We start from the raw sequence: 19,039 nt of genomic DNA on the forward strand, positions 1-19,039 counted from the left end.
GATGGTGAGTAGGGAACAGGGGCGGACTGACAACTCATGGGACCCCCGGGCAATAGGGGAACATGGGGCCCCTGTGTCCTTGCCCAAACTCAAAAAAGCCTATGAAAAAGGTACCAGGGACATCTCATAGGGGCCCCCTACTGACCCCGGGCCCTCAGGCAATGCCAGAGTTTCCAAATGGTCAGTCCGCCCCTGGTAGGGAAATGCTCCCCCGTCCAGTATAGATTTTTTAAAATGAAAAATGTACCTGCACCAGTTTTGCAATGCAAAACATGTGCGTCCTAGTGCACTGGTTGCCCACAGTGCAAACATTAAAATATTAACCAGGTGAAAAGGAGCCAAAAATAGAAAACTAATGCAACCACCTCATCTAATGACTGGTAAGTGGCTTTATATTACTTTTTTTTTTTTTGGGGGGGGGGGGCATTAAAAGTTATTAAGCTCTTCAGCTCTTGAAGGTTTTACCCCCTTCATGACCAGGCAATTTTTGGCAGTTTTTGGCACTGTGCTACTTTAACTGCCTATTGCGCGGTCCTGCAATGCTGTATGCAAACAAAATTTATATCATTTTTTTTCACACAAATAGAGCTTTCTTTTGGTGGTACATGATCACCGCTGGGCTTTTTCATTCTTTGGAATATAAATGAAAAAAAAGACCCAACATTTTGAGAAAAATAACAATATTTTCTACTTTTTGCTATAAAAAATATCCAATAAAAACATTTAAATAAATCAAATTTCTTCATACGTTTTGGCTAAAAGGTTATATATTTTAGATTCATCAATTGGCCAGATGGTGAGTAGGGAAACGCACCCCCATCCAGTATAGATTTTTTAAAATGTAAAATGTACCTGCACCAGTTTTGCAATGCAAAACATGTGCGTCCTAGTGCACTAGTTTCCCACAGCGTAAACATTAATATTAACCAGGTGAAAAGGAGACAAAAGCCAAAAATAGAAAACTAATGCAACCACCTCATCTAATGACTGCAAGCTGCAATATATTACTTTTTATTTGGGGGGGGGGGTTAAAATTTCTTAACCTCTTCAGCTCTTGAAGATTTTACCCCCCAGGCCATTTTCGGCATTTTCTGCGCTACTTTAACTGCCTATTGCGCGGTCCTTCAATGCTGTATGCAAACAAAATTTATATTTTTTTTTTTCACACAAATAGATCTTTCTTTTGGTGGTACATGATCACCGCTGGGCTTTTTCATTCTTTGGAATATAAATGAAAAAAAAGACCCAACATTTTGAGAAAAAAAACAATATTTTCTACTTTTTGCTATAAAAAATATCCAATAAAAACATTTAAATAAATCAAATTTCTTCATACATTGTGGCCAAAATGTATTCTGCTACATGTCCTAGGTACAAAAAAATCCTAATAAGTGTATATTGATTGGTTTGCATGAAAATGATAGCATCTACAAACTATAGTATACTGTAGATACTGGAATTTTTATTTATTTAGTTTTTTTTTTTAATACTGGTAATGGTGGCGGTGATCAGCAACCTGTAGCGGGACTGCGATAGTGTGGTGGGCAATCTGATACTAACTGATGCTGAGGGGAACTGACTAACTGCCACTGACATTCCCAGTGACACTAATACATGTGTACTGAGTGCTGCTTTACTAAGCAATGTGCCAGTTTGTACTCCCTGCTTTGCAGGGAGAAAAAAAAAAGCACATCGCTGCTGTATGAAGGGAGCTCTGTGTTGTTTACCAACACAGGGCTCTCTCCTGTCATTCACTCATCCTATCAGTGGATCCCAGCCATAAATCATTGGCTGTCACCTGCTGATTAGCTTGTGCTGCAGCCAATGACAGCACAGTCTTCTGGGTCCGCGCATACATTCTGACGTACAGGTACATGATTGTTCCTGTATGAGTTGACCTGTCGCACTAATTGTACTGCGGAAGGTCAGAGATTGGTTAAAATTCTTATCTCCTGATGGAATATGAACCTCACCCATTTGGCACCCAACATTCCACATTTCCTGCGGGTTGTAATTGGAAGAGTCCGTCCTGAGCCCAGTGGGGTAAATCCGCGTCAGCTGCCAAGCGTTATGTCGGACAAACTCATTACCTAATGCAATCAGATAAGACAGAGCTGGATTAGACAAAAATAAAAATAAAAAAACATTTTACCCATATAAAAATAATGTAACACCCTGGTCTCACTGGGTGCGACTTGGAATGCGATTTGCGTGCCCTGCGACTTGCAAATCGCATGCTAGGTCACACCCTATTGTCCACAATTACAGCGGTCACATCGTTGCAGTTCCGCCTTAGTCGGAGCCGCACCGATTTCTTAAGTAGTACATGCACTACTTTTTATCTGGTCTCCCCACACCCTGCATTCACTATATATTTTCTTCCCGTACCCTGCATTCACTATATCTTTTCTTCCCGTACCCTGCATTCACCATAGCCGGTCTCCCCAGACCCTGCATTTACAACTTAAAAAGTTGAAGTGTAATGTATGCATTTATTACCTTTCATCATTTTGTTTTTAAGAAATACCTCTTTTGAGATCCAGTGATGTCATCACTAGGTCTGCCTGCTGGTCTTTCCTCCATAGTAAGTTTGGTGGGAGGGGCTGTCAGACTACTATAAATGCCACGGCACCCTGCCTTGGGCGTAATATGAAAGAACACGTACCTGGCATCCCTTTAGACATGCATGCTCCTCCCTGCTGGGCACTGGGTTGTGCAGATTGCTGATCAGTTGCTTGGTTACACTCTTAGCATGCACATCTAAAGGGATGTGTTCTTTCACAGAATTCTTGGGGAACAGCAATACAACGACTGATACCAACCCAAAACACTCAAAGTGCAAAAGTGATTGATGGCGGGGAAAACCTATAGCTGTGATAGGCAGGCTAATGACAGTACATATCAGGAGGAGAGGAGATTGATTCATGATTGAAGCCCTTCAGATGGGAAAGGAAGGCAGGCTCAAGACAGCTTCTGTAGCTTCAAAGGGTTACATTGCAAGGGATCGAGAGTAATCAATTTCAACACAGGAAAGGACTTGCTACGAGTGTAGAAAGAAAGGTAAAGCTGTGTAAATTTGGAACCACCCCGGCAATGACCAGATTTGCCTGGTGGCAGGTCAGGCTCTGGGGATTCCATGTATTCCACGCATGTTGGAAAAGACATCATCTTCCGTCCATCTGCCTCACCTGGCTCTCGGACGAGTTTCCTGGCCTTGTACTCGGTGAAGGAAGACATTTCATACAGCTTGTAATAGGTTCTCGAGTGTTTGAAGCTCTCAAACTGAACGCTCTTACAGTAAATGATGCAGTCAGATAAAGCCTGAGAGAGACGTTCTTTGGATTTCTGGAAAGAGAAAAATACACACATTTACATAAAAATGTTAGCATAATCCTAAACGGGCTTCAAAGGGGGTTTCTTTTGGCTCCCCTTCCAGACGAGCGCCACCTAAAGTGGAGAAAATAGAATGCACCTACTCGCAATTCCCAGATCTGAACACCTGCTGTGCCCAATTTAAGGGCCGCCACTCTAAAATCTTCAATTTATTAAATCGACCACAGTAGAAACATCACAGGTACAAAGGTTGACAAGTTTCAGCTTAACAAGTCTTAGTCACAACCTATAGGATAGATTGACGCATTTCGGCAAAGGTCACAAAGGTTGACGCATTTCGGCCTAACAAGCCTCAGTCATAACCTATAGGAGAGGTGTAGCGTAGATGTGGGATTCAAGTGATTGGACTGAGATGTGATCTGTAGCAATATGTATTTGTAAATTTATTTTCATTCCTTGTCATTAAAGAAATATTCAGTCATAGGTATTCAGAGACATATGCTCACCCATTAGCATCTGAAAAGACAGAGCAGCTTCTAGGCTGAAAGATTTGTCCATATATATATATATAAGATTTGTCATATATATATAATCAGACTTTGCCACCTTCCTGAAGTGTAAAAGAGGAACGCCAGACATTTCGGCTGCAGGAGACCAGGGGGGCTCCGATCTGTCTGGGGGGCTTTAAAGTATATACACAGATCAAAGGAATAGATTTCATCTCTCATAAAAGCTAAAATATTAGTTTCAGAGAGATGAAAATACTTCCTTCTGATTGTAAAAACCGTATTTGTGGCCTATGTAGAATGCCAGAAAATGCAGGAAATGGTTATGTGGCGCCGGATTGCGACAGCTGAACAGTGATTGGTCCTGTCGCGATCGGACTGATGCGCTGGTGTCAGAAATTCAATCCCTGACTTGGTGATTCAAACCATTCCTGGCCCAATCAACTTTGGGCATTTCAGCACCCAGAATGTCCTATTGGCTGGTACAGGAACACCCCCCAAGGACTAATGTCTAGCCCACGTCCATATTCCCATAATTGAGGACTTGAGGTATGGATATGGTGATTCGTACGGAGCCCGTCCTATTGACTGATGGATCGCGGACTTTCTCTGACTTGCTCCAGTCGCAGGAAAACTCTTGGTAAAAGTTTTATTTCTGTTTTTTATTCCCTTTTATTTTATAGTGAATAGTCTATGTATGTCTTCTTGCATTTTTTGTATTTTCTGTAACTTTTTATACTTTGTACATATTTTATGCACTGCCCACTTTCGGGATATTAAATCTTAAAATTAATAAGTGACTTCTGGGTACTTAAGCGGGCTCATATCTCCGGAGAGATTAGATTGTATTGTATTTTAGTGCTTTTATATGCTCGGTCAAGTTCATTGCCAATCTGTATTGGCATCACCCCTACAGGAGACGTGTTATTACACGAAGCGCGTCTAGGAGGAGCCTCTGCACGCCTTGACGTTACGCCACCGGATCAGGAGGTCCGGTGGCCATCATTTGTATTCACTGGTCAGTGCATTTAAAGAGCTCGTTTACACTATACCTATACTGGTACTCTAACCCTGTACGTTTTACTGTTTTATCATAATGATATATACTCATTAAATACTTTTTATAATACTACACCATGAGCGTTTTCATCTCTATCACCTGGCACTGAGCCTCCACATCTCAGCCCAGCATTCTAGGAGTCCACCCAGGCAGGACAATTTGGGATATTGGTCCAGATCAACTTCTCTGGCAGCCGTCACCCCATCTACCACCAGAGGGCACCTTTATCATCAAGCTATTCCTTCATGGGACCTCCGGCTTCATGGAATTTCTATGTGCACATTAAATTGCACTTCCGGTGAGTGGGCAATTTTTCTACACCTTCATGTTAGGATGCTGGAATATACCCATTTGGATTGAAGTTATTTATACTCCATCACTGGAGTATACCTTTTGGACTGATATTTTACCACCTTGGACTGTTTAACATTCAGTTTATAGGACTTTTCCATTTCTGTCATATTTTGCCATACTTTAGATAGTGTGTTTTATTTGTATAGCGCTGCACACCCTATTTTCATGTCATTTTCCTAGAAAGGCTTTGTGGTTCCTTTTTGTGCATCAGCAGCTTCTTATTGGTGCGCTCGCTATCTCACACATTTATACTGTATGCTATTGCACTGCGTGTTGGCAGATTGCGTGCAGATTGTAAGGGTGACAGGTCTGCCAGATGGAGATCTGTGTGTGTGTGGTGTCCCAGCAGACCGTTCTGTGGATAAACTGTTGGGGGGTGGCAAGCTACCGTTTGTGGTGTGTCTGGTGTGGGGGTGTGTGGACAGTGGAAGAGTGATTAACACTGGGGTTCTAGCTTGAAGGACAGCTGGTGGAATCCTAGAAGAGTGTGTCGATTGCTAGGCTGCTCCTCAACCCTAATTAGTGCATCAGATTGTATGTACAATTTGTGTCTGCCTGTGTGTGTGGTCAGCCAGCTGGATTGGAGTGGAGTCTCCCTCTAGTGGTGGCCAAAGGTAGCACGGGCTGTGAAAGTGTATCATGGCCGGTTTTATATATTCAAAGTTAAATATTCCTTATTCCGTCTTAACCCAAGTCATGGCTAGAAGTGCACGCCTCGGTTAGATAGTCGCTGTGGGCTTGTGCGTGTGGGTTGGATCCGTGACAATAGGTTGACGCATTTCGGTAAAGGTCACAAAGGTTGATGCGTTTTGGCTTAACAAGCCTTAGTCATCACCTAAAAGATAAGTTGACGCATTTCGGTAAAGGTCATAAAGGTTGACTTGTTTCGGCTTAACAAGCCTCAGTCATAACCTATAGGATATGTTAACGCATTTCGGCAAAGGTCACAAAGGTTGACGAGTTTTGGCATAAAAACCCTCAGTCATAACCCATAGGATAGGTTGACGTGTTTCGGCAAAGGTTACAAAGACTGATGCATTTCGGCATAACAAGCCTTAGTCATAACCTATCCTATAGGTTAAGACTAAGGCTTGTTACGCCAAAACGCATCAGTCTTTGTACCTGTGATGTTTTTACTGTGGTCAATTTAATAAAATGAAGATTTTAGAGCGGTGGCGGCAGTGCGGATCGATTTTATTCATCTCTGGAACAGATAGGCTACTGTGGATCACGCACTTGCCTAGCTCTTGAGATGAGCACCAGATGGGTAGTAGCTCCTTTTTCTCTTTTCTCAATGCTCAGATAAGGGTTTGGTATGGATTTTGAGGGGGACCCCATGCCATTTTTTTTATTTTGGCATGGGGTTCCCCTCAAAATTAATAGCATACCAAAAGCAGATGAGTCATGGTTGTTAAGGACGCGGCGGCCACCCCACAGTTATTCAAAAATCCATCCAAAGTTATACTGGGTGCATTTTCGAATCCACCCGGTATAACCAATAAATTAATTGAATGCCGAAGAACCGTAACGAATCCCAAAAACGTGCAGGACAAAAGACAACGAAAACAAACAAACAAAATTATCAACCTAAAGAATGCATCCAAAACAAAACAAGACTTTGCACCGTGCACATGTCTATATGCACCTATACTGTATAAGCAATTCAATCAGTGGCATTCCTATGCAGGTGTGGGGGTGTGCGCCGCACCGGGTGACACCTACCCCACGGAGTGACACCGGACCTGCTTCACGAAAAGGTAAGTTGTAAAGCAAGCCAACGATCCCCGCAGGATGGATCGGATCTGCGGATTGAGCATAATGGATCAGAGTCCGATCCATTACGCTCCTCAATCTGCAGATCCGATCCATCCTGCGGGGATCGTTGGCTTGCTTTACAACTTACCTTTTCGTGGAGCGGGTCCGGTGTCACCCCGTATAGGTTGCATGCCGACAATCCCTGCAGGATGGATCGGATCTGCGGATTTGGAAGCATAATGGATTGGACTCCAATCCATTATGCTCAATCCGCAAATCTGAACCATCCTGCTGGGATCGTCAGGATGCAACCTATACGGGGTGACACCGGACCCGCTCCACGAAAAGGTAAGTTGTAAAGCAAGACGACAATCCCCACAGGATGGATCGGATCTGCGGATTGAGCATAATGTATCGGGCTCTGATCCATTATGCTCAATCCGCAGATCCGATCCATCCTGTGGGGATCGTCAGCATGCAACCTATACGGGGTGACACCGGACCCGCTCCATGAAAAGGTAAGTTGTAAAGCAAGACAACGATCCCCGCAGGATGGATCGGATCTGCGGATTGAGCATAATGGATTGGAGTCCGATCCATTATGCTCCCCAATCTGCAGATCCGATCCATCCTGTGGGGATCATCGGCTTGCTTTACAATTTACCTTTTCGTGGAGCGGGTCCGGTGTCACCCCGTATAGGTTGTATGCTGACGATCCCCGCAGGATAGATCTGCGGATTGGGGAGCATAATGGATCAGACTCCGATCCATAATGCTCAGTCCGCAGATCCGATCCATCCTGCGGGGATTGTCGTCATGCAACCTATACGGGGTGACACCGGACCTGCTCCACAAAAAGGTAAATTGTAAAGCAAGACAATGATCCCCGCAGGATGGATCGGATCTGCGGATTGAGCATAATGGATCGGGCTCTGATCCATTATGCTCAATCCGCAGATCTGATCCATCCTGCGGGGATCGTCGTCTTGCTTTACAACTTACCTGTTCGTAGAGTGGGTCTGGTGTCACCTCGTATAGGTTGCATGCTGACAATCCCCGCAGGATAGATCAGATCTGTGGATTGGGGAGCATAATGGATCAGACTCCGATCCATTATGCTCAGTTTGCAGATCCGATCCATCCTGTGGGGATTGTCAGCATGCAACCTATACGAGGTGACACCAGACCCACTCTACGAACAGGTAAGTTGTAAAGCAAGACGACGATCCCCGCAGGATGGATCGGATCTGTAGATTGCGGAGCGTAATGGACCAGACTCCGATCCATTATGCTCAATCCGCAGATCTGATCCATCCTGCTGGGATCGTTGGAGGGGGTGTCACCAAGTGTGATCGCACTGGGTGACACCAACCCTAGGGACGCCCCTGAATTCAATCATTTATTGTTCAGAGATGATGAGTGACAACAACAGGCTCTGGTAAGTGTCGGACGTGCCTTTGGAGTCCTCTTGTCCTCATTTCGGCTGTTCTCCTCCTCTGTTCCTCCACTGTCCTCCTCCTCGGACACATCCCCGATGTAAGAGTCTTCAGGCTGTTCCTCCAGACTCCCAATCTTCTTCCCTTTCAGCAGGATTCTACCACGCAGCTCCTGGACAAAGCAAAAAGGAAAAAGAAAAAAAGTATTATACCTGCATGGCATAAAAGTATAGAATGTAATTGGCCGAGACGTATTCAATTCCTTTGTTTCATTGTCAGAATTTTTAGGTTAGCTATACAAAATTCTTTGGCCAATTATTTTGAAAAAAAATTAAATTAAATGAAAAAAAAATGAATTGGAATAAGAATATATATACAGTATATCTGTATGTGTTTACATTTCAGCAAGACTGAAAAAATGACAAGATGTATCAAAAAGTGATACATTGAATTTGAAGGTGAACCTGTGCTTTACTTCCCATCCTTTCACTCCCCTGCCGCTGCGTTCTGCCGCCTGGAGTGACAGGGAAGTTTTGTGTAAGTGACAGTTCTATGGAGTAGAGATGCGCATGATGGAAAAACGGGTTTCGTTCCGTCTTGTTAGTAATTTTGTTTGTCATATTCATTACATTAATGATTCATTTTGGGAATTCATTTTGTATATTCGATTCGTTACATTTCATATATCAGTTATTTTCGAATCGATTTAAAATTTGAATTTCGGAAGATGGCTATATTCGTTCTATTCTATTTTTTTCTATTCTTTTTTTTTTTTCTATTTTACTCTATTCTCTTCTTTTATTTTATATGCTATTCTATTCTGTTTTATTCTACTCTACTTCTTTATTTTCTATTCTTTTCTGTTTCTTTCTATTCTATTCTTGGTCACATGCCTGATGAAGGGGTCCTGCGAGACTCTGAAATGTTGCCTTGCTGTAACTATGTGATCATTCATTAAAACTGTTGGTGATCCTGAGTGTGCTGGTGACATTCTCCCTGGCTGATTCTGTTTGGTTCCAGCCAACGGTCGCTGCAGCACCCACTTTTGCACACAGCCATTTTTAATGCAGGAACGTGTACGTTTGCATTGTACACTTGCCTTTTTTCTATTCTATTTTTATTCTATTCTTTTATTTTCTATTATTTTCTATTCTGTTTTATTCTATTCCTTTATTTTCTATTCTGTTTCATTCTATTCTATTATTTTCCATTCTATTATTTTCTACTCTAATTATATCCTATTCTATTCTTTTATTGTCTATTTTATTCTATTCCTTTCTATTCTATTCTATTCAGCAGCTTAAGTAGGAATCATCATCTTATTTCAGTTTGAAACCTTACTGTATTTATTGCAATATGTTTCCATTTCAAATTCAAATTAATTTTTCATTCACGTGCAATGCAATGCGGTACAATGTTGGTGCAGCTTTTACGGGGTTAAAACAGATCATGAGGACTGGCATCATAGCTCCTCATCACTGCCTGTCAAACACCTCTGAAATGCATTCTGAATGCGGATCGCTTTTCAGAGGGAAGGTAGTTTAGATGCAAGTCTAACCTTAGCCATAGCCTAGGTTCACGCCTATGCAGGTTGCATTTTGTACGTTTCTGCATTGCGTTTTGTGTTTTTGCCGTGTTTTTGATGCGTTTTGGGTTATTTTCATTTTTTTTTATTTTTCTTGTTGCTAGGCAGATTTTATAACGCAGCAAATATGCAGCAAAAACTCAATACATGTTTTTCTGCAGCATTCCCATTGAAGTCTATAGAACCAAAAATGCAACATTTTACTAGTCCTAACCTTTTACAAAAAATACACCGGGTGAAAATGTGGAGATGTGAACCCATCCCATAGAAAATCATGTTAAATGGACTGTACTGCGTTTCTGCAAAACGCTGCAGAAAATGCTCAGGTATGAACCAGGGGTTAGACTGGACAGTGAATGGAGAAGCAGCAAGCTGCCAAGCTCATATCTCTGCTCTCTCTTCCTATCTGCCTTGTCAGCACATGAACTGATAGGTGCCTCCTGCAGCTTCTTCCTCTTACGTTCCGCCCTTTTGCACTGCTTGCATTAAAAAAAAACATTTATTTTCAATAGATTTTCTTTCTAGGATTTTACAGGTTTTAAAAATGCATTAAGCCCAGGTTTACACTGATACTGTGTGGAATTTGCAGCGTTTTCTGTGTGAATTCCGCACCGCATCAGAATCGCACCCCGTTCATGCAAACCGCTGCGGGTGTGTATGTTAAGTTAACAACACCCCGAAAGCGGTCTGCAGAACGCAGTGCGATGTGCAGAATCGGGTCACATAGGTGTGACTACAGTGCGGACCAAAAAAAGGATCCTGCACATTTTTGGTGCGGTGCGATTAGAGCCATACAAAATGTACGGCTCCAATTGCACTGCACACAAATCACATGCGATATACTGCATCGCATTAGTGTGAACCCGAGCTTAAGGTTGTATTATTTGGTTACAGAGTTGCATTCATTTTTGTTACATAGTTAGTCTGGCTGAAAAAAGACAAAAGTCCATCCAGTTTAACCATAAAAAAGAAAAAAACAAGTTATAATCCTATTCCTACAGCTGATCCAGAGGAAGGAAAAAAACCCAGCAAAGCATGATCCAATTTGCTCCTGCAGGGGAACAAATTCCTTCCTGATCCCCCGAGAGGCAATCGGATATTCCCTGGATCAACTTTACCTATAAATGATATATCCAGTTATATTCTGTGTATCCAAGAAAGAATCCAGGACTTTCCTACAGCAATCCACTGAGCTGGCCACAACCAACTCTTGAGGGAGTCTATTCCACATTCTCACAGCTCTCACTGTGAAGAAACCTTTCTGTGTTTGGAGATTAAATTTCTTTTCCTCCAGATGTAAAGAGCGCCCCCTTGTCCTCTGTGATGACCTCAGGGGGAATAACTGTACACCGAGTTCACTATATGAACCACTGATGTATTTATACATGGAGATCATATCCCCCCTTATGTATTATACATGGAGATCATATCCCCCTTATGTATTATACATGGAGATCATATCCCCCTTATGTATTATACATGGAGATCATATCCCCCCTTATGTATTATACATGGTGATCATATCCCCCCTTATGTATTATACATGGAGATCATATCCCCCCCTTATGTATTATACATGGAGATCATATCCCCCTTATGTATTATACATGGTGATCATATCCCCCTTATGTATTATATATGGTGATCATATCCCCCTTATGTATTATACATGGAGATCATATCCCCCCTTATGTATTATACATGGAGATCACATCCCCCCTTATGTATTATACATGGTGATCATATCCCCCTTATGTATTATACATGGAGATCATATCCCCCTTATGTATTATACATGGTGATCATATCCCCCCTTATGTATTATACATGGAGATCATATCCCCCTTATGTATTATACATGGAGATCATATCCCCCTTATGTATTATACATGGAGATCATATCCCCCTTATGTATTATACATGGAGACAATATCCCCCTTATGTATTAAACATGGAGATCATATCCCCTCTTATGTATTATACATGGAGATCATATCCCCCCTTATGTATTATACATGGAGATCATATCCCCCCTTATGTATTATACATGGAGATCATATCCCCCTTTATGTATTATACATGGTGATCATATCCCCCCCTTATGTATTATACATGGAGATCATATCCCCCTTATGTATTATACATGGAGATCATATCCCCCCCTTATGTATTATACATGGAGACCATATCCCCTCTTATGTATTATACATGGTGATCATATCCCCCCCTTACGTATTATACATGGAGATCATATCCCCCTTATGTATTATACATGGAGATCATATCCCCCTTATGTATTATACATGGTGATCATATCCCCCCCTTATGTATTATACATGGAGATCATATCCCCCTTATGTATTATACATGGAGATCATATCCCCCCTTATGTATTATACGTGTTGATCATATCCCCTTTATGTATTATACATGGAGATCATATCCCCCCCTTATGTATTATACATGGAGATCATATCCCCCCTTATGTATTATACATGGAGATCATATCCCCTCTTATGTATTATACATGGTGATCATATCCCCCTTATGTATTATAGAGGAGATCATATCCCCCTTAATCTCCTCTTCTCAAGAGAGAATAAATTCAGTATCTAAGAAAGAATCCAGGACTTTTTTAAAGCAACACACTGAGCTGGCCAGAACTAACTCTTGAGGGAGTCTATTCCACATTCTCACAGCTCTTACTGTGAAGAAACCTTTCCCCTGAGAGGCGATCGGATGTTCCCTGGATTTGTCTTTTATATCTGCCTGGAACTCGTACAAATACTTAACACAGATAAACCAAAATGCTATCAAACATTAAAATATTAAGAATAAAATAATTGGAAAAGTTTAGGTACCTCAGGGGAGGGTAAGCGAGTAGGGATCCGCCCATCCAGAGTGCCCATCACAAGTTGTTCTCCCAGAATGCTCTTCAGGTGTTGTGCCATGGTATCTTGCTGTTCCACACTGCAGTGGTTCTCCAGGGACAGAATGACCGGAAACTTGGATGCCTAAGTAAACACAACGTCATAACCCCTTGAGTGCCAGCGCTGCCACCATCCCGTCCTGTTACCCGTGCATGGCGGGCCTCCTGGGGTTATTTTTCACCACCTCTTCATTAATTGTAGATCACTTTTTGAGCCGCCATGTAATATTTATTGGGAGGACAGATTGGCTTTCCTCCGTCTGAGCTGAAGCTGATCTGATAAGCGGTGGTGACACTGATGGACACTTTCATCTGGGGCATGGAAGCCTGGCACCATCCTCTCGTTATCTCAGATTAGTTGGCACCCATTCAGGCTGCCCATGGCTGAAGCTAGGAGGTCTGACATGACTCCTGTAACAACTAAGTGTGACCTAGCTAGAGTCAATTACGAGCCGGGCATTCAAGTGTACCTGTCAGAACCAGTGTCAGCTTCTTTGTTTGCTCAGGGCTCTATGCCATCAATTTCCGGGTACCATGCCTCAAGCGTGTCTAGCTCTTTGTGTTGGGCCACCTTAGGCAGGTGGACACATTGTACCTCCGTCCCCAAAGGTGTTAGGACCCAAAAAGGAGGAAGAAATGTAAAAATGGACAAAGTAACAAAAAAGTAACAAAAAATAAAAGGCAACTAAGTTTAATTATTGTGTCCTGTCATTAGAATGCCCAACTTTTACTCCAACAGTATCCAGAGCAACGGGAATGTGAGTAGAGCAGTAACCCATAGCAAGCAGTCAGAATGCAATTTGGTGAAGTCAGATCAGGTAACAGATCATTTGTAATGGTCTGTTATAGGTGATTGTACATTGCACTTCTTATCTCATTCCCTCCATTGATTTTTATGGTTTTTGAACTTCTTCTGGGTGCATAGAGAATTCTATGGGAATAGTCATTATACTTTTGATACTTTGTATTGTGCTTTTTTGTTATATACTGTGCTTCTTTTGAACAAAGCTGTCGGTATCTTTTATACTTTCGTTTCTGGTAGAATCTTAGATATCAATGGCACACTCTCATGTATATGCCATGTGCACTAATCTCATGAGAGCACTGTGTCTCATTGAAGAGCAGACTTTCCCAAAACAGCAGCTGGGTCCCACTATTAGACACTTTCTATCCATGCTGAAGCTCTAAAACAGCCTTTCCTTTTTTCTTTTTACCCCAGAGGAACCCTTGACATTCCTTTCACATTTTGGGAGCCCCAGCTAAAATGAAATAATTGGGATTTGAGGGAAGAATGTTCCTTGCATTGGTGGTCAATGGGAAGAATGTTCCTTACGTTGGTGGCCAGTTGGAAGAATACTCCTTATATTGGTGGTCAAAGGTAAGAATGTCCCTTCATTGGTGGTCAATGGGAAGAATGTTCCTTACATTGATGATCAGTGGGAAGAATGTTCCTTACATTGGTGGTCAGTTGGATGGATGCTCCTTATATTGGTGGCCGGTGGGAAGAATGTCCCTTACATTGGTGGTCAGTGGAAAGAATGTTCTTTACATTGGTGGTCAGTGGGAAGAATATCCCTTACATTGGTGGTCAGTGGGAAGAATGCTCCTTATGTTGGTGGCTGGTGTGAAGAATGCCCCTTACATTAGTGGTTAGTGGGAAGAATGTCCCTTACATTGGTGATCAGTGGGAAGAATGCTCCTTATATTGGTGGCCAGTGGGAAGAATGGCCCTTATACTGAAAGTCAGTGGGAAGAATGCTCCCTACACTGGTGGTCATTGGGAAGAATGTCCCTTACATTGGTGGTCAGTGAGAAGAATGTTCCCTACATTGGTGGTCAGTTGGAAAAATGCTCCTTATATTGGTGGTAAGTGGGAATAATGTCCCTTACATTGGTGGTCAGTGGGATTCCCTACATTGGTGGTCAGTGGGAAGAACGTTCCTTACATTGGTGGCCAGTGGGAAGAATGTTCTCCTTACAGTGGTGATCAGAATGCCATCCTTAGACAGGTAAAATGATGACTGGTGTCATGATATAGCTCTGCCAAGTGGTGTTGGATCTGAAGCTAGACAGGCACCATCAGGTGAAAGGTCAATCAGTCACAGGTTAAGGAACACGTGCAGGCAGGGGGTAGGTGTCAGGGCTCCCAGGTATGACCAGAGGTGTGTGACTGAAGCAGGGAAACGCAGACTTCAGATATGTGATTAACAATGTAATTTATTAACACTAACAATACAAACATAAACGCAGTGCAATACTAAACATAATACAGTGCAAACAAACCCAACCAACCACCCACAGATAACAGTACATACAAGCAAGCGTCGTCAGGCAGGCCGAGTCAATATCAATTGGGCAGGTAGGTACAGGGGGAGCAAGCGGAGATTGGTCGGGGTCACAGGCCAGGTTCAGCAGGTAGCAAGCAGCGTAGTACAGAGGGTCAGGCAGAGGGATGGTCAGGGTCACAAGCCAGGGATCAGAACAGGTAGCAAGCAGCGTAGTACAGAGGGTCAGGCAGAGGGATGGTCAGGGTCACAAGCCAGGGATCAGAACAGGTAGCAAAGGAACAGGATGCAGGACAGATACAGGGCCCAGGACAAACACAACACCAAGGCAGAGTCTGCAAGTCTGGCCATCCCTTAAATACACCAGTATCATCAGTTCCAGGTGTTAGCTGGCTGAAAGGTTGAGTCTCTGATTGCTGGGAGCACCCGCTGGCCAGCCCTGGTACTGCAGATCAAAAGGCAGGTGAGTCCCACCATTGCTGGCCAGTCCATTCCTGACAGTACCCCCCCCTCAAGGAGCGGCCTCAGGACGCTCCAAACAGTCCTAGCTGGGAAAAATGTTCCACCGCCCGGGTCTGGTAACTGGCGGGATATCAAAGACTGGCACACCGGGCAGGACGCCGGGCAGCGGTACACCGGGCAGAGGCACATCGGGCTGGACTCCGGGCAGAGGCACATCAGGCTGGACTCCGGGCAGAGGCACACCGGGCAGAGCCACACCGGGCAGAGGCACATCGGGCCGGACTCCGGGCAGAGGCACATCGGGCCGGACTCCGGGCAGAGGCACATCGGGCCGGACTCCGGGCAGAGGCACATCGGGCCGGACTCCGGGCAGAGGCACATCGGGCCGGACTCCGGGCAGAGGCACATCGGGCCGGACTCCGGGCAGAGGCACATCGGGCCGGACTCCGGGCAGAGGCACATCGGGCCGGACTCCGGGCAGAGGCACATCGGGCCGGACTCCGGGCAGAGGCACATCGGGCCGGACTCCGGGCAGAGGCACATCGGGCCGGACTCCGGGCAGAGGCACATCGGGCCGGACTCCGGGCAGAGGCACATCGGGCCGGACTCCGGGCAGAGGCACATCGGGCTGGACTCCGGGCAGAGGCACACCGGGCAGAGGCACATCGGGCAGGACTCCGGGCAGAGGCACATCGGGCAGGACTCCGGGCAGAGGCACATCGGGCAGGACTCCGGGCAGAGGCACATCGGGCAGGACTCCGGGCAGAGGCACATCGGGCAGGACTCCGGGCAGAGGCACATCGGGCAGGACTCCGGGCAGAGGCACATCGGGCAGGACCCCGGGCAGAGGCACATCGGGCTACCAGGCGAAGCGGCAGGCAGCGGGCCACCGGGCGGAGCGGCAGGCACCGGGCCCCCGGGCGGAGCGGCAGGCACCGGGCCCCCGGGCGGGGCGGCAGGCCTCGGGCCCCCGGGCGGGGCGACAGGCCTCGGGCCCCCGGGCGGGGCGACAGGCATCGGGCCCCCGGGCGGGGCGACAGGCATCGGGCCCCCAGGCGGGGCGACAGGCATCGGGCCCCCAGGCGGAACTACAGGTCTCGGGCCCTCAGGCGGAGCGGCAGGTGCCGGACCCCCAGATGGAGCGACAGGCCTCGGGCCCCCAGGCGGGGCGACAGGCATCGGACCCCCAGGCGGGGCGACAGGCATCGGGCCCCCAGGCGGGGCGACAGGCATCGGGCCCCCAGGCGGGGCGACAGGCATCGGGCCCCCAGGCGGGGCGGCGGGCGCCGGAACCCCAGGCGGAACTACAGGCCTCGTGCCCTCAGGCGGAGCGGCGGGCGCCGGACCCCCAGGTGGAGCGACAGGCATCGGGCCCCCAGGCGGGGCGACAGGCATCGGGCCCCCAGGCAGGGCGACAGGCATCGGGCCCCCAGGCGGGGCGACAGGCATCGGGCCCCCAGGCGGGGCGACAGGCATCGGGCCCCCAGGCGGAGCGGCGGGCGCCGGACCCCCAGGCGGAACTACAGGTCTCGGGCCCTCAGGCGGAGCGGCGGGCACCGGACCCCCGGGTGGAGCGACAGATCTCGGGCCCTCAGGCGGAGCGGCGGGCGCCGGACCCCCAGGTGGAGCGACAGGTCTCGGGCCCCCAGGCGGAGCGACAGGTCTCGGGCCCTCAGGCGGAGCGGCGGGCGCCGGACCCCCAGGTGGAGCGACAGGTCTCGGGCCCTCAGGCGGAGCGGCGGGCGCCGGACCCCCAGGTGGAGCGACAGGTCTCGGGCCCTCAGGCGGAGCGGCGGGCGCCGGACCCCCAGGCGGTGCGACAGGTCTCGGGCCCTCAGGCGGAGCGACAGGTCTCGGGCCCCCAGGCGGGGCGGCGGGCGCCGGACCCCCAGGTGGAGCGGCGGGCGCTGGACCCCCAGGCGGAGCGACAGGTCTCGGGCCCCCAGGCGGAGCAGCGGGCACCGAGTCACCAGGCACGACAGTGGGCTCCGAGTCAACTGGCATGACCGCTGGCACTAGGTCAGACATTGGATCGTCTGGCTGGACAGCGGGCATCGGGTCACCAGGCATCAAGTCATTTGGCTTGACAGCGAGCACCGCGTCATCTGGCAAGGCAGTGGGTTCCGAGTCAACTGGCATGACCGTGGGCACTGGGGCAGACATTGAATCGTCTGGCTGGACAGCGGGCATCGGGTCACCAGGCATCAGGTCATTTGGCTCGACAGCGGGCATCGGGTCACCAGGCATCAGGTCATTTGGCTCGACAGCGGGCACCGCGTCATCTGGCAAGGCAGTGGGCTCCGAGTCAACCGGCACGACAGTGGGCACCGGGTCATCAGATACCGGATTGTCTGGCTCGACAGCAGGCATCGGGTCACCAGGTATGACAGCGGGCTCTGAGTCAATTGGCACGACAGCGGGCACCGGATCAGGTACCGGATCATCTGGATCAACAGCGGGCATCGAGTCAACTGGCCTAATAGGATCGTCAGGCTGGATCAGTTCATCATGCTGGGTAGAGGCATCAGGCTGAATGCCGGCGTCCGGCTGAGTAGAGGCTTCAGGCCGAGTAGAGGCTTCAGGCCGAGTAGAGGCTTCAGGCCGAGTAGAGGCATCAGGCCGAGTAGAGGCTTCAGGCCGAGTAGAGGCTTCAGGCCGAGTAGAGGCATCAGGCCGAGTAGAGGCTTCAGGCCGAGTAGAGGCTTCAGGCCGAGTAGAGGCTTCAGGCCGAGTAGAGGCATCAGGCCGAGTAGAGGCATCAGGCCGAGTAGAGGCTTCAGGCCGAGTAGAGGCTTCAGGCCGAGTAGAGGCATCAGGCCGAGTAGAGGCATCAGGCCGAGTAGAGGCTTCAGGCCGAGTAGAGGCATCAGGCCGAGTAGAGGCATCAGGCCGAGTAGAGGCTTCAGGCCGAGTAGAGGCATCAGGCCGAGTAGAGGCTTCAGGCCGAGTAGAGGCATCAGGCCGAGTAGAGGCATCAGGCCGAAGAGAGGCATCAGGCTGCATACAGGCATCAGGCTGAAGAGAGGCATCAGGCTGCGTACCGGCATCAGGCTGAAGAGAGGCATCAGGCTGCGTACAGGCATCAGGCCGAGTACAGGCATCAGGCCGAGTAGAGGCATCAGGCCGAGTAGAGGCATCAGGCCGAGTAGAGGCTTCAGGCCGAGTAGAGGCATCAGGCCGAGTAGAGGCTTCAGGCAGAAGAGAGGCATCAGGCCGAGTAGAGGCATCAGGCCGAGTACAGGCATCAGGCCGAGTAGAGGCTTCAGGCTGAGTAGAGGCTTCAGGCCGAGTAGAGGCTTCAGGCTGAGTAGAGGCTTCAGGCCGAGTAGAGGCT

General features: G+C 47.4%; 1 protein-coding gene across 2 annotated transcripts in view; it reads right to left on the reverse strand.

Annotated features, from left to right (window-relative positions):
* The window catches only part of PLCD4 (phospholipase C delta 4), a 121,093-nt gene that overhangs the window by 18,050 nt on the left and 84,004 nt on the right, over nucleotides 1–19,039 (reverse strand). For both annotated transcript variants that reach the window (XM_089662589.1, XM_089662588.1), the window contains 4 exons: nucleotides 12,891–13,043; nucleotides 8,464–8,616; nucleotides 3,189–3,345; nucleotides 1,974–2,090 (listed from right to left, as the gene is read on the reverse strand). In XM_089662589.1, the coding sequence (XP_089518715.1) occupies nucleotides 1,974–2,090; nucleotides 3,189–3,345; nucleotides 8,464–8,616; nucleotides 12,891–13,043 (580 nt within the window). The remainder of the gene's footprint in view (nucleotides 1–1,973; nucleotides 2,091–3,188; nucleotides 3,346–8,463; nucleotides 8,617–12,890; nucleotides 13,044–19,039) is intronic.

This window comes from Staurois parvus, unplaced genomic scaffold (genome assembly GCF_062004578.1).
Source record: "Staurois parvus isolate SC_StPar_1 unplaced genomic scaffold, SC_StPar_1.0 ptg001495l, whole genome shotgun sequence".
NCBI lineage: Eukaryota > Metazoa > Chordata > Amphibia > Anura > Ranidae > Staurois > Staurois parvus.